This window comes from Gymnodraco acuticeps, unplaced genomic scaffold (genome assembly GCF_902827175.1).
Source record: "Gymnodraco acuticeps unplaced genomic scaffold, fGymAcu1.1, whole genome shotgun sequence".
NCBI lineage: Eukaryota > Metazoa > Chordata > Actinopteri > Perciformes > Bathydraconidae > Gymnodraco > Gymnodraco acuticeps.
Genome location: NW_022991761.1, coordinates 402617 through 414903, shown reverse-complemented (window position 1 = coordinate 414903; position 12287 = coordinate 402617). Strand labels below are relative to the sequence as shown.

General features: G+C 40.9%; 1 protein-coding gene across 2 annotated transcripts in view; it reads left to right on the top strand.

The window, feature by feature from the left end:
- The window catches only part of adam9 (ADAM metallopeptidase domain 9), an 82870-nt gene extending 72689 nt beyond the window's left edge, over window positions 1-10181 (top strand). Inside the window, exons 22-24 of one of the 2 annotated variants that reach the window (XM_034199314.1) lie at window positions 5080-5109; window positions 5723-5781; window positions 6444-10181. In XM_034199314.1, coding sequence (XP_034055205.1) covers window positions 5080-5109; window positions 5723-5781; window positions 6444-6513 — 159 coding nt within the window. In that variant the 3' untranslated portion in view covers window positions 6514-10181. The remainder of the gene's footprint in view (window positions 1-5079; window positions 5110-5722; window positions 5782-6443) is intronic. The other variant, XM_034199316.1, reaches the window with a different exon arrangement.
- The last annotated feature ends 2106 nt before the right edge of the window (window positions 10182-12287 follow it).

The following is a 12287-nucleotide window of genomic DNA, read 5'->3' as shown; positions in this document are numbered from 1 at the left end:
TTATGTAGCTTTTGCATATTATACACACAAATATATTTAAGCGCTTTGAGCACCAGGAAAAGCGCTTTATAAATGTAATGTATTATTATTATTATTATATATATCTATATTATATACATTTGTTTGTTTTTTCAAACTTTAGTTTTTATTGAGTTAAGTTTGTACATAATGGAGAGACAGCACAGACAAATCACATTGTACTTATGGCTTTTCTTGGCTTATAACAATGAGAGAAGTACAAGATCATAAATAAAATAAACATCAAACTAAAATTCAACAGTCATGGTTACAATTGAAAAGCATATGCATATGCCCTAGCCATTTTCCACAGTGTCATAAACGATCAATTTCTTCCATTTACTCTCAAAAATATTACATTACATTACATTGCATTGCATTTAGCTGACGCTTTTATCCAAAGCGACTTACAATAAGTACATTCGACCAGGAAGACACAACCTTGAAGAAAACAGAATCATATAAGTACATCAGGTTTCATAGAGCTAAACATTTCAAGTGCTACTCAACTGGCTATAGATAAGCCAGTCCTTTATTAGTATATAAGTGCTCTGTTAGCAGTTCTTTGTTAGTAATTCTATCGCTCGAGGTGGAGTCGAAAGAGATGAGTTTTTAGTCTGCGCCGGAAGATGTGCAAGCTTTCTGCTGTCTTGATGTCAATGGGGAGCTCATTCCACCATTTTGGAGCCAGGATAGCAAACCCACGTGTTTCTGCTGATGGGAACTTGGGTCCCCCTCGCAGCGAGGGTGCAGCGAGTCGTTTGGCTGATGCAGAGCGTAGTGCACGCGCTGGGGTGTACAGTTTAACCATGTCCTGGATGTAGGAAGGGCCAGATCCATTCGCAGCATGGTATGCAAGTACCAGTGTCTTGAAGTGGATTCTAGCAGTTACCAGAAGCCAGTGAAGGGAGCGGAGGAGCGGAGTGGTGTGGGAACATTTAGGAAGGTTGAAGACCAGACGAGCCGCTGCATTCTGGGTGAGCTGCAGAGGTCGGATGGCACATGCAGGTAGACCAGCCAGGAGGGAGTTGCAGTAGTCTAGGCGTGAGGTGACGAGAGCCTGGAACAGAACCTGCGTCGCTTTCTGAGTCAGCTGGGGACGTATCCTCCTAATGTTGTAAAGCGTGTATCTGCAGCAACGGGTTGTAGCAGCTATGTTTGCAGTGAAGGACAGGTTGTTATCTAGGGTCACACCCAGATTCCTTGCAGTCTGAGTCGGGGAAACAACAGAGGTGTTTGTTAGGTCAAGAGTGGGACAATCTTTTCCCGGAAGGAAAAGCAGTTCAGTCTTGTCAAGGTTGAGCTTGAGGTGGTGAGCAGACATCCACTGAGAGATGTCAGCTAGACAAGCAGAGATGCGTGCAACGACCTGGGTCTCTGAGCGGGGAAAGGACAGAATTAATTGGGTGTCGTCAGCGTAGCAGTGGTATGAAAAACCATGCGGGCTAATGACTGATCCGAGCGAGTTTGTGTACAGGGAGAATAGGAGGGGACCAAGAACAGAGCCCTGAGGGACCCCTGTAGTTAATTGACAAGGGTCGGACTCGGACCCTCTCCAAGTTACCCTGTAGGTACGGTCTTTGAGGTATGAGGTGAGGAGGGAAAGTGCAGAGCCTGAAACTCCAAGTTCTTGGAGAGTGTGAAGGAGGATCTGATGATTCACCGTGTCGAATGCAGCAGACAGGTCCAACAGGATGATGACAGAGAAGAGGGATGCTGTTTTGGCAGTGTGCAGTTCCTCCGTGACAGCAATGAGAGCAGTTTCTGTGGAGTGACCTGCCTTGAAACCAGACTGGTGCGGATCCAGAAGGTTGTTCTGATTGAGATAACAGGAGAGTTGTTTAAAGACAGCGCGTTCAAGTGTTTTAGACAGGAACGGGAGTAGAGAGACAGGCCTGTAGTTTATAACATCTGACGGGTTGAGAGTGGGTTTCTTTAGGAGAGGGTTTACTCTTGCCTCCTTGAGACTGTTTGGAAAGTGACCAGAAGTTAGAGAAGTATTGATGAAATGGGTGAGAAATGGTAGAATATCAGGAGCGATAGTCTGAAGGAGGTTTGAAGGGATAGGGTCCAGAGGACAGGTGGTAGGGCGGGCAGAGGTAATGAGGGTAAAAACCTCACTTGGAGAGAGAGGGGAAAAGGAGGTTAGTGTGTGGGTGGGTCTGGTGACCCAGCGGTGAGTAAAGGTGAGTCAGAAAAAGAAGAGCGAATATCATCAACCTTTTTTTCAAAATGGTTAACAAAGTCGCTTGACAGAAGTGAGGAGGGGGGAGGAGCTTTTGGAGGGTCCAAGAGGGTGGAGAAGATGGAAAATAGTTTTTTAGGATTGGAATAGGAAGATTGGATCTTATCTTGAAAGAAAGTGCTTTTTGCCTGAGAGATCGAAGCAGAGAAAGAGGAGAGGAGAGCCTGATAGGTTAGGAGGTCGTCATGGTGTTTGGATTTCCACCGTTTCCGCTCTGCTGCCCTAAGGACGGTTCTATTAGCACGCAGTGCATCATTTAGCCAGGGAGCAGGAGGGGACTGACGAGCCTGCCGAGATGTGAGAGGACAGAGAGAGTCTAGAGTGGATGAGAGAGTAGAGAGGAGAGTTTCTGCAGCAGAGTTTGGAGGCAGGAGTTGGAACGAGTCCGAGGAAGGGAGGGCTGAGAGCACAGATGAGGCAAAGGTAGAGGGGGAAAGGGAACGAAGGTTACGGCGGACAGGTGCAGCATTAGAAGAGATTAGTTTGTTATGTTTGGAAAGGGATAGAGAGAATGAAATGAAGAAGTGATCGGATGTGTGGAGCGGGTTTACAGAGAGGTTAGAAGTAGCGCAGTTCCTTGAGAATATAAGATCAAGGACATTGCCAGCTTTATGAGTTGGTGGGGACGGAGACAGTGAGAAAGCAAAGGCGGTTAACAGAGATGTTAGTTCGTCTATCTTCCCTGTCTGGAGGTTGAAGTCTCCGAGAAATATTGACTCTCATTCTAAGTTGGTAAGTAATTTGTTCCATGATGTATACCTCTCTTATAATCAGGGCTGCACATAACTGGTGCGCAGGTGCGCATGCGCACCTCCGCCAAAAAAAGAGCACCGGGTCATTTGAAACAAAGCGCATTTGCGTACCAACATTGAGAGAGGGAGAGAGAGAAGGGAAAAGAGAAAATAGAGGATAGATGAGAGAGAGAGAAGAGAGAGAGAGAGAAAGATATTTGCGAGTTGCATATGAACCATGATATGAACTCAGGGCCGGCTCGTAGCACTGGCTAGATGTTCGCCTAGGGCGCCAGATCTGTGGAGGCGCTGCGCTGGCAGTTCTGGGAGGGAAAAAAACATTTTGACCGTTGGGGCTCATCCTAATTTTCGGCCTTGATGTAACAATATTCATAATTAAGTAAATGTAACACCCTTTTCACCCCGGTTACACGTTTCATTTGCCCTGTACGATGGGCGCTGTAAGTGATGAAAATGGGGGATGTTGGCTTATCTGGCGCCCGCAGCTCACAGCCAAAATGCGAGGGAGAGAGGGAGGGTGCACCGGTACCGGCGCTGTTGTTATTAGAATCTGGTGCTATAGCTGCTCTAACGGATATAAGAAGAAGATGTTTCTACAATAATGTGGAGGGAGAGTCCTCTCCAGTCAGACTGAGAGGCTGATACTACAGCTCAGTGAGGTAAAGGACTCTGAGTGTTTATATAGTTCACTTTAGTCTAAGTTCAAACGGTTTGATCACAATTTATGTAAACACATATTTCCAAGGCACTCCTTTATAATTATTGGGATAAACAGGTTTGAAATCATTCCAATGTATACTATAGGACAGTAACCAAAAATATCCTTTAAAACTGGAGAGATAAAAAAAAAATGCATAAATAAATAAATGTTAAGGTAAAATAAGATATGAATGAACAACACAAATAAAATAAGTTACATTCATTTGTTATTGGCTATGGTAGGTTATTGGTTATGTTCACATACTTATTTGATTACATCCACTTGTCTAAGATGACAACAGAGACTTTCGACCCAAACCCAGCTGTTGACTTGTGGATGCAAGCAGCTAATCGCATACTCAACCAGAGAGAAAGTAGTAGGCCTACATCATCAGCTACCATGTCTGACAGAGAGGAAGACAGTGAGGAGAACAGTCAGGAGGGTAGTGATGACAGCTTGTAGGATTACTGGTCGTGCTAATGTTGTCTTGTGTTCACCTCTGCATGTGTTCTGTGTTCACCTCTGCATGTGTGTTCAGTGCCGTGTGTCTGGCAAATAAAGTCAAGAACCCCTCAAAAGTTACGGTTTATTTCATTTTATGGATGAGCACCAAGCAACATCTCCAGGTGCTCCTTTGAGAACTAGGGCAAACAAAGTTATGTGCACCCCTGATTATAATATCCATCCACTGGTCTTTTGTGGGGGGCTCAGCCTTACACCAATTTCTGGTTATTGCTTTCTTGCTTGTTATTAACAGTATCTTAGTTAGATATCTATCAGTAATTAGGAGACTTTTTGTGAGACTCAACTCGAGGCCTACATTTGTCAAATCTTTCGTTACCTATTGGGAAACAATTATATTATTTCCTCAATTAGCGCACGCCTATAGACATTTTGTAAATCCAAGATTGTGTGGACATATATGTTTTCAAAATGATCCATGTATATGAGTGAAAACAGGACCTTAGGTGTCCATAGTTACCACAGTGTAAATAGAAAAGATTTGTTCTATGTTATTTTTATTTTTTCATTATTTGATGTTAGTTAAATCAGTTCATGAAGTAAATGCTGGCATAAAAACGTGCGTGCGTGCGTGCGTGCGTGCGTGCGTGCGTGCGTCTACCAGGGGCCGCAGTGGTTTTAAAATCTTACCGGTGCAGAAAGGCAGGACCTGTGGTATCACTCCGTAAATCTTACTTACGTAAAAGAACAAAGAATTGACCTCAGTAATATACTAAAATTACCAAAAAAAGTACTTGTTGTGCATAATGACGGTGGCCGACCCGTGCAAATGTGTGTGTGTGTTATAACAACTAACTCCAATGAATGAGTCCTAACATCCTCTGCTCTCTCTCCATGTGAAGCACCACGCTCAGCTACTGCCACCGCAGGAGGTAAAATACTGCTACTGTCATACTACTGCTACTGTGATCCTGTTACTAAATACCGCTTGTTGATGCTTTTTGGGAACATTCTTGGTTGTAAAAAAAGCTTTTTACATTCTGCGTGGTTGTCTTCGTGCTTCTTAAAATATTGAATGGTGGTGGTGAAACAATAACTCAAATGTTCTATTCGTATGATAGCAGCAATACCACAGTGTATAAATTATCTGTAGTAGTTAAGTAAAAATCCAGCATTCAGAATCTTAGTGAACTAAAGGAATGAGTATACTTAAAGTACAAAAAGTTCAAGTCTGAGCCACTTTTCTGGTTTGTTCAACATTTCTTTTGATTGATTATAAATATTGTTTAACCAAGTTTTAATTTATTATTTGACTGACACCAGCTCAATCTGCTTTTCTGTTTCATTTAAAAATGAACTGAATATTAAAGGTTTTGGACTTCATTTGTTTATCACTTTAATGTTTTAGCTGATAAAGTCAGAGCTCATTTTAATAACTATAAGTACTGCTTCCTCTATAATAATATGTCGCTTGATTAAAATTATAATGAGGAAGACATTCAAACTAATAAGAAATGTTCTTTTGTGTGTTTGTGTGATCATCAGGTGTTGGAGACCAGCAAGACGGCTCCCTCCTACGCTGTGAGGCCTCCTCCTCCTCCTCTGTAAGCACACAAAATAAGCTTGTTTTAAAGAAACTACTTGTTGAAAGGTGCTTTTTAACCGATTTCAATCAGAAACTTCCAACATAAGTGTGCAGGCTCAATATAACCCATAATCGCGAACCCATTAATTTTAAAAAATACGTCAGTTAACACCCCGCTCATGTCTGAAGCTTCTATGTGTGTCTAAGGAAACAGCGGTTGCCAACAAGAGCCTAAATTCGACCTCTAAACATCAGCCCGCCGAACATTATTCGCCTTTATCTTAGCGGTGGTGACCTGAAGTCATGTGACCGTGTTGTAGTTCCCTTATAGTCTAACGTTAACTTTTACTTCTGGCAATTGCATTTATGCTTCAAAAGTCCTAAATGTTGTGTTAATATGTGGAGAATATCCTGCTGAACCAAACATGCAAGTATCATAAACGTTTGTTGGCAAAATATTTTATTATCTGCAATCGAAAAATCGAAATCCAATGGAAATGTCCCATCAATTTGTTGTCGAGGCACCTCTTGCAAAACAAATGTCAGGGTTGGCCCACAAAAAGACATCATCACTGCACCACCTTTAAGCACCAATCTTTGGTATAACATGTTGTTGAAACATTGTGGTTCTTGTCGCAGTTATTATTGTTCTCTTTTGATTTTTTCAATTTGCTCTCCCAGAAAACCCAAACCTTCTGCTGCATCTCAGCCTCTGGTGCCTCAAAGATCCGCCCCAGCTCCACCTGTGTAACCAATCAAGGGGCCCTGCCAACCACACCTAGATGAACCCCCTCTTGTACTCAAAGCTGGTTACTGAGCAGCCAGGGAAATCATTTGGAGCCAAGTTTGAGGACAGCCGGCTCCAGACAACAAACTGTACCTGAAACTGGAACATACCAGAATGGAACTGATGCAGCCACTGTTCTCAACGGACTGTCCTTCCTTCTTTCTTTCTCTCCCTTTCTTTGTTTCTTGAAGTCTGGAGACAAAACTCAGCCAATCAGGTGACACATTGTCTGTCACCAAACCAGCCAATCATATCTCAAGAACAGCTACCTGTGATATCAACAAATCAATTACTAGAAATTCTTATTATTACCAAATATAAACTATTAATCCCCATCCATATTGTGTATTCCTGCTGTAGAGTGCTGCAGAAATGAGTCCTACATTTGGGAAATGAGTTTTTGCACTTCCGCTTCTCTCGTCTCGAGGTTTTTTGAAAAGGTTTTTGGTTAGCTGCCTGAGATAAGGTCTTTGGTTAACACAAGTCAGAACATACCCCTCCCTTCACACCAAGCACTGTGCTGCTTTTAAGTTAGTGGTGGTGTTCTGAAGTCATGCAACCCTTGTGTGCTTAGTTTATAGCCTTTTTTACTTCTTTTAAATGCATTACCATAACAAAAAATGTTTTAAGATCAAATATGCTATAGAACAAATTTCTGCAAAACATCATAATCATAGTGAATTTGAAAAAACCCAATTACCATTTTGTCAAAAGTAAGCAGCAAACTTGGATTGGCCTACAATAATAGTTCCTTCTATAAAACAAGATCTGGATACAGTGCCGCTCAGAGTTGCTTCCAATTTGTCCTAATGGCCACTCAATAATTCAGCCAGCTGTCTGTAAAACTGTGGACAGGACACCTCGAACGGATGTTTTTTTTATATGTAAAACTTTCCTCAAGCGGAGAAAAGCGATAAAACAAAATGTGTTAGGTTAGGTCACCATGAAAGGTTTATGTGATGAATACTTAGGGGTGCAGTGTTGCCAACTTTAACCCTCAGCAATTTTATCTCCAAGAGAAAAATATATTGTATTGTAATTACTAGCAGTCAATGGCTCCTCTGCCAGCAGCACGGGGCCTATGCTAGCAGGCTTAGAGGTTAGGAGCAAGTGCTAAGTAGCAACAATGTTTCCCCAATTTCATGTTACTTGCTAGCAATATAAAAGATTTACGGTATATTTAGCAAGCCCGTTTGATAACTAATGTTAAGTAGCTACCAGTACTAGCAAGCTCTCTCACTCTGGAGCTAATGCTACCAGTAGCTTCCCTGGATTTAGTCCTTATTATCGAACATATTGCCAGATTTACCATCCAAAGGAATATTTAAACAATTGGTCCTTGATTTCAGACAGGAGCATGTTCTCTTTTTAAAGCGACAATTTTGCAGCTGTCTATCACGTAGCTAGCTTATTAACATTATCTCCATAATTATATATTTACTTTCTGCCATTTCAACAAGTGCACAAATGCTGTGTGAAACGTAACCACTATAAAGTGTCCTCAGTGGGGGAGGAAACCGCTCATATTTTTATGTTTTTTATTTCTTTAATTGTTCCTTTTAATTGAACAATTGATTACACTTACTGAGACATGCTTCACTCTGATTGGCTGGTTTAAAGATGCAGAGCTCAATGGAGGCTGAGCTTACTCTCCTTTCTTTCTGTTTTCTGTCTTTGAATGGAAGCACTGATTCTTGCACTGCATTTAGTCTGATTGCACTTCCTGCTCAAACACTGTCATAGGAATGTTACGCCCCCCTGCTGCTCTGTGTGGATGCACTTAGTCTCCACCACCTTGCCTGGTATTCGGTCTCTCCAGAATTGTAAAAATCCCAATATGCAACATCTTCTGGGGGCAGAGCTCGTCCGGGTTTGACTTCCTCTGATGTGGATCTGGGTCTGTGTGGTACTTGGATGTCTGTGACTTTCTGCAGGTAATGTACGCTCGCTCACCAAGTTTAGTTGAATCACAAAGCAAATCTCCCCATGAAGACCTCAACACTGTTGAATCTGATATCTGTGATGTTCTTTATCTACACTATAGAGGATTTGTTTACTTGAATAGATTCAAAGCTAAACTGACCGATGCATCTGGTCTTCCAGCAGCACACACAACATCTAGGTGTGTTATAGAGGCATTCATTGTGAATTAGCTCAACAACATAAACACACATTATGCTATTAGATGCCAACAGCCATAAAACATAGTTGTGTCTTATAACAAGTGTCTCATGGAGGCGCTGTGCTAGTATAAAATGATAGGTTTACTCAATAGTCTTAGAACACACTTTGACTTTCTATACTCACTTCAACAATAAACCATAGTAAGGACTTATGGTAAGATATAGTCCATGCTGGTTTATGAGTCATTATCGGTGTTAAGTAAAGGCAAGTACATTGAATGCATGCTTCCTCATAATGTGTGTTTAGTAGTAAAGTATTTCCATTTCAAAGAATAGATGCTGCATTAAGATGACCCTTTATTAATCCCCAGGGGGAATTCACTTTTCCACTCTGTTATTGTATACACACACATTTGAAATACACACATGCATAGCACCTATATAGATTAGGTCTGAATACAGATGCACAAACACTGTACTGTTTGATCTAATCAGGACTTTAACCGGCATTCCTTCAGCTCCTAAACCAAGTCCCTACACACTGAGATACTGCCGCCCAGAAGTTGGTGTTGTCGGCAGGATTCAAACATGCAAAGGGGACACCCCAATGGATTTCTAGTGCATCGCTTTCACCACTCGTCCACAGCAACACTATTAGTGACACCAAAATGCAGACAATCAAAAGGAAACGTGTCTGCGGTTGGAATGCAATCTTACAATAATGTCTGGTATTAATTCATAAAGGCATGAGCATCACAGATGAAAGATTACAGTGTTGAGGTGTGTAAAGGTGGAACCGATCTCACAGCTCACCACTGGAACACCTGTGATAAAGTCCTGAAAGAGTCCAGATGTCCTGTCCCCGCCGTCTTTAACATCAACGTCACCTGAATGTGAGAAACAGAACGGAACACAGTCTGACTCCTGACTGCAGACTGAACATTTAAAAACATTCAGGACCTTTGAGTTTGTCTGGTTGTGTGAACGCTGCGTGGCCCGCATCACAGCCACTCAACGCCGGAGGGTTCATTCCTTTCATTCAAACCAGGGATTGATACACCAACAGGTTACCAAATGTCTGACTGGCTAGCACTTTTAGCCAGCAAATGAACCTGGATGCACTGTGTGAGGAGAACATCACGTTAATATCCGCTTTAGTATACTTTAATTTGCTGTCGTGTGTTTTTTTGCACAGAAATTGTTGTGAACAAGAGTAAAAGTATAGGGCTAATACTGTGCCATTTCAAAGTTTTCATGCCAAACAATAAATAAATATGATCTAGGGCTACCACTAAAGATTATTTTAATTATCGTTTGATCTGAAGATTATTTTTCTTGATAAATTGATTCATTGTTTGATGTGTTATATACCCGAAATACTGAAAAATATTCATTACAGTTCCTTTAAGTCCAATAACTCTTTTAATGTCTTTTTGTGAGTCCAAACCTCACACATTTTCAGTTTCATATGTAATAAAACCGAGAAAAGCCATACATCGATTATCAAAAGGTTTGGCACTTGTTTTTCTAGTTGTCTAATTGAGGCATCAGTTTTTCTGCCAGAAAAGAATTCCTTAGGAATGAGAAAAGTCTTATTATTACATTACATGTTACTTGTTAGACGCTTTTATCCAAAGCGACTTACATACATTCAATACTGTGGACAATCTCCACAGGAGCAATTTGGGGTGAAGTGTATCAGGGACACAACGACATGCTGACTGCAGTGGGACTCGAACTTGCTACCCCCTAATTCGAAGTCCAGCACACTATCCACTGAGCCACAGCCTCCCTTATGGACCAATTGTTCGGTCTGGAGTTATTTAGAGACACTAGAGCAGCTGAGGTTAAAGCTCACAAGAGCATCAAGTTACCGTCAGTAAACTGCTGACTGCTCATTGGTCACTCTAAAGGTGAAACGGTTCTACATGTTTGTTAAAATCAACATATTTGGTGTTCAGACTCAAACCAAAAGTGAATGTATTAGTATTGTGAGTAAAGCCTGATTCTCTTACTGCTTTGTGCCAAAGATCTCCATTGTTGTAAAAAACAACTCCTATTAAGTCATCAGTTTTGCTCACTATTGCACTAATGTGTATCTAGTGTATAAATCCACCACGAAAAGTAGTCCAGACCAAATGTATTATTTCAACCCTTGATGTGTAATTACAATATTTAATTAAGTTACTATGAATTTGTTTGTAGCCTTTATTTAACCAGGTGAAATCCCATCTCTTTTTCAAGGGAGACCTGCAGCACGTTGGTTACACATGAAAACAACAGAAGACAACAGAAGACAAAACGGACGTCATACAACATAATTACAGGGGTACAATTTACAAACCTATTCACAATGACAGGTACCAAGAGTATCAAATAGCATTTCATCTATCCAAGCTTTAAAATGATGCAGGGGAACCAAAATGCTCAGTTTAAAAAAGAAATGCATAGTGTTCCAAGCTAGAGGAGCAGCGCACATAAAAGCTTTAGTACCTAAAACAGTCCTAGCACTTGGCACATGTAATAAAAACACATCATGTGATCAGAGAGCAGATGTAAGGTGGTAGTTTACCCAGCATGGCTTTATAGATAAACATGTACCAATGACTGAGCCTCCGTACAGTTAGTGAAGGCAGACCTGCCCTGGCATACAGGGTACTGTGATGAGTAAGTGCTTTACAGTTAGTAACAAATCTCAGCGCACTGTGATAGGCGGCATCTAACTTGATCAGGTCGGGCAGGTGCATTCATGTAGATCAGATCACCATAGTCCAGCACAGGTCAAAAGGTTACAGTAACTAGCCTTTTCCTGGCCTCAAGCGAGAAACTTTCAGGGCTGCAAGCCTGCAACAATGACTATTATCAATATATATCCCCTTTTTTTCTTCTGCCAATCATCAATTATCTATCAATTATGTTAATAAAATGTAAAATATTATTTAAAAAATATTTGACCAGAGTCCTATAATCATCATGAAATGTCTTGTTTCGACTAACACTCAAACGTGAATGACATCCTGTTTTCTGGTGAACGAAACCAGCAGCAGAACATTTGAGACACTAGAGAAGCTGAACAATGTCTACATGATTCAATGATTTACAAAAGAGCTTTAATTAATCAAGGACATGTTAAAGCTCTATTTCTTTAGTGAGCTTGCATACAGTATAACTAACATGTAATATAAACTTCAGTGTGTGGCTGCTTTTAAAATTAAATTATATATTTATCAGTGTTTTATAACTCTTAAATAGTAACAACACGTTAAAGGTTTGAGTCTGCACATGAGATTTGTTTGAACAAATAAAAGAAACACAACAAAGACTGGTTGTTTCAATAAAAGATTCTGACCCAATGTGTGTGAATGATGTGTGTAACGGAATGAAAATAAAATTAAGATAAATTCTGGCCCTAAATTTAGTGATAGAGATTACTACCAATACAAACAGGGCCTAGTTTTACAGTAACATAACAAATATCCTAGGGGTTACTTCAAAAATCTCTTCTTAAAAAAGACTACGGCCCAATCCCAATCTCCATGCTAAAGCGTAAGCATTGAACCGTAAAGGCTTGAAGGACATCACCTTGTATGCAGATATAATGCTTGAGGTGATGAG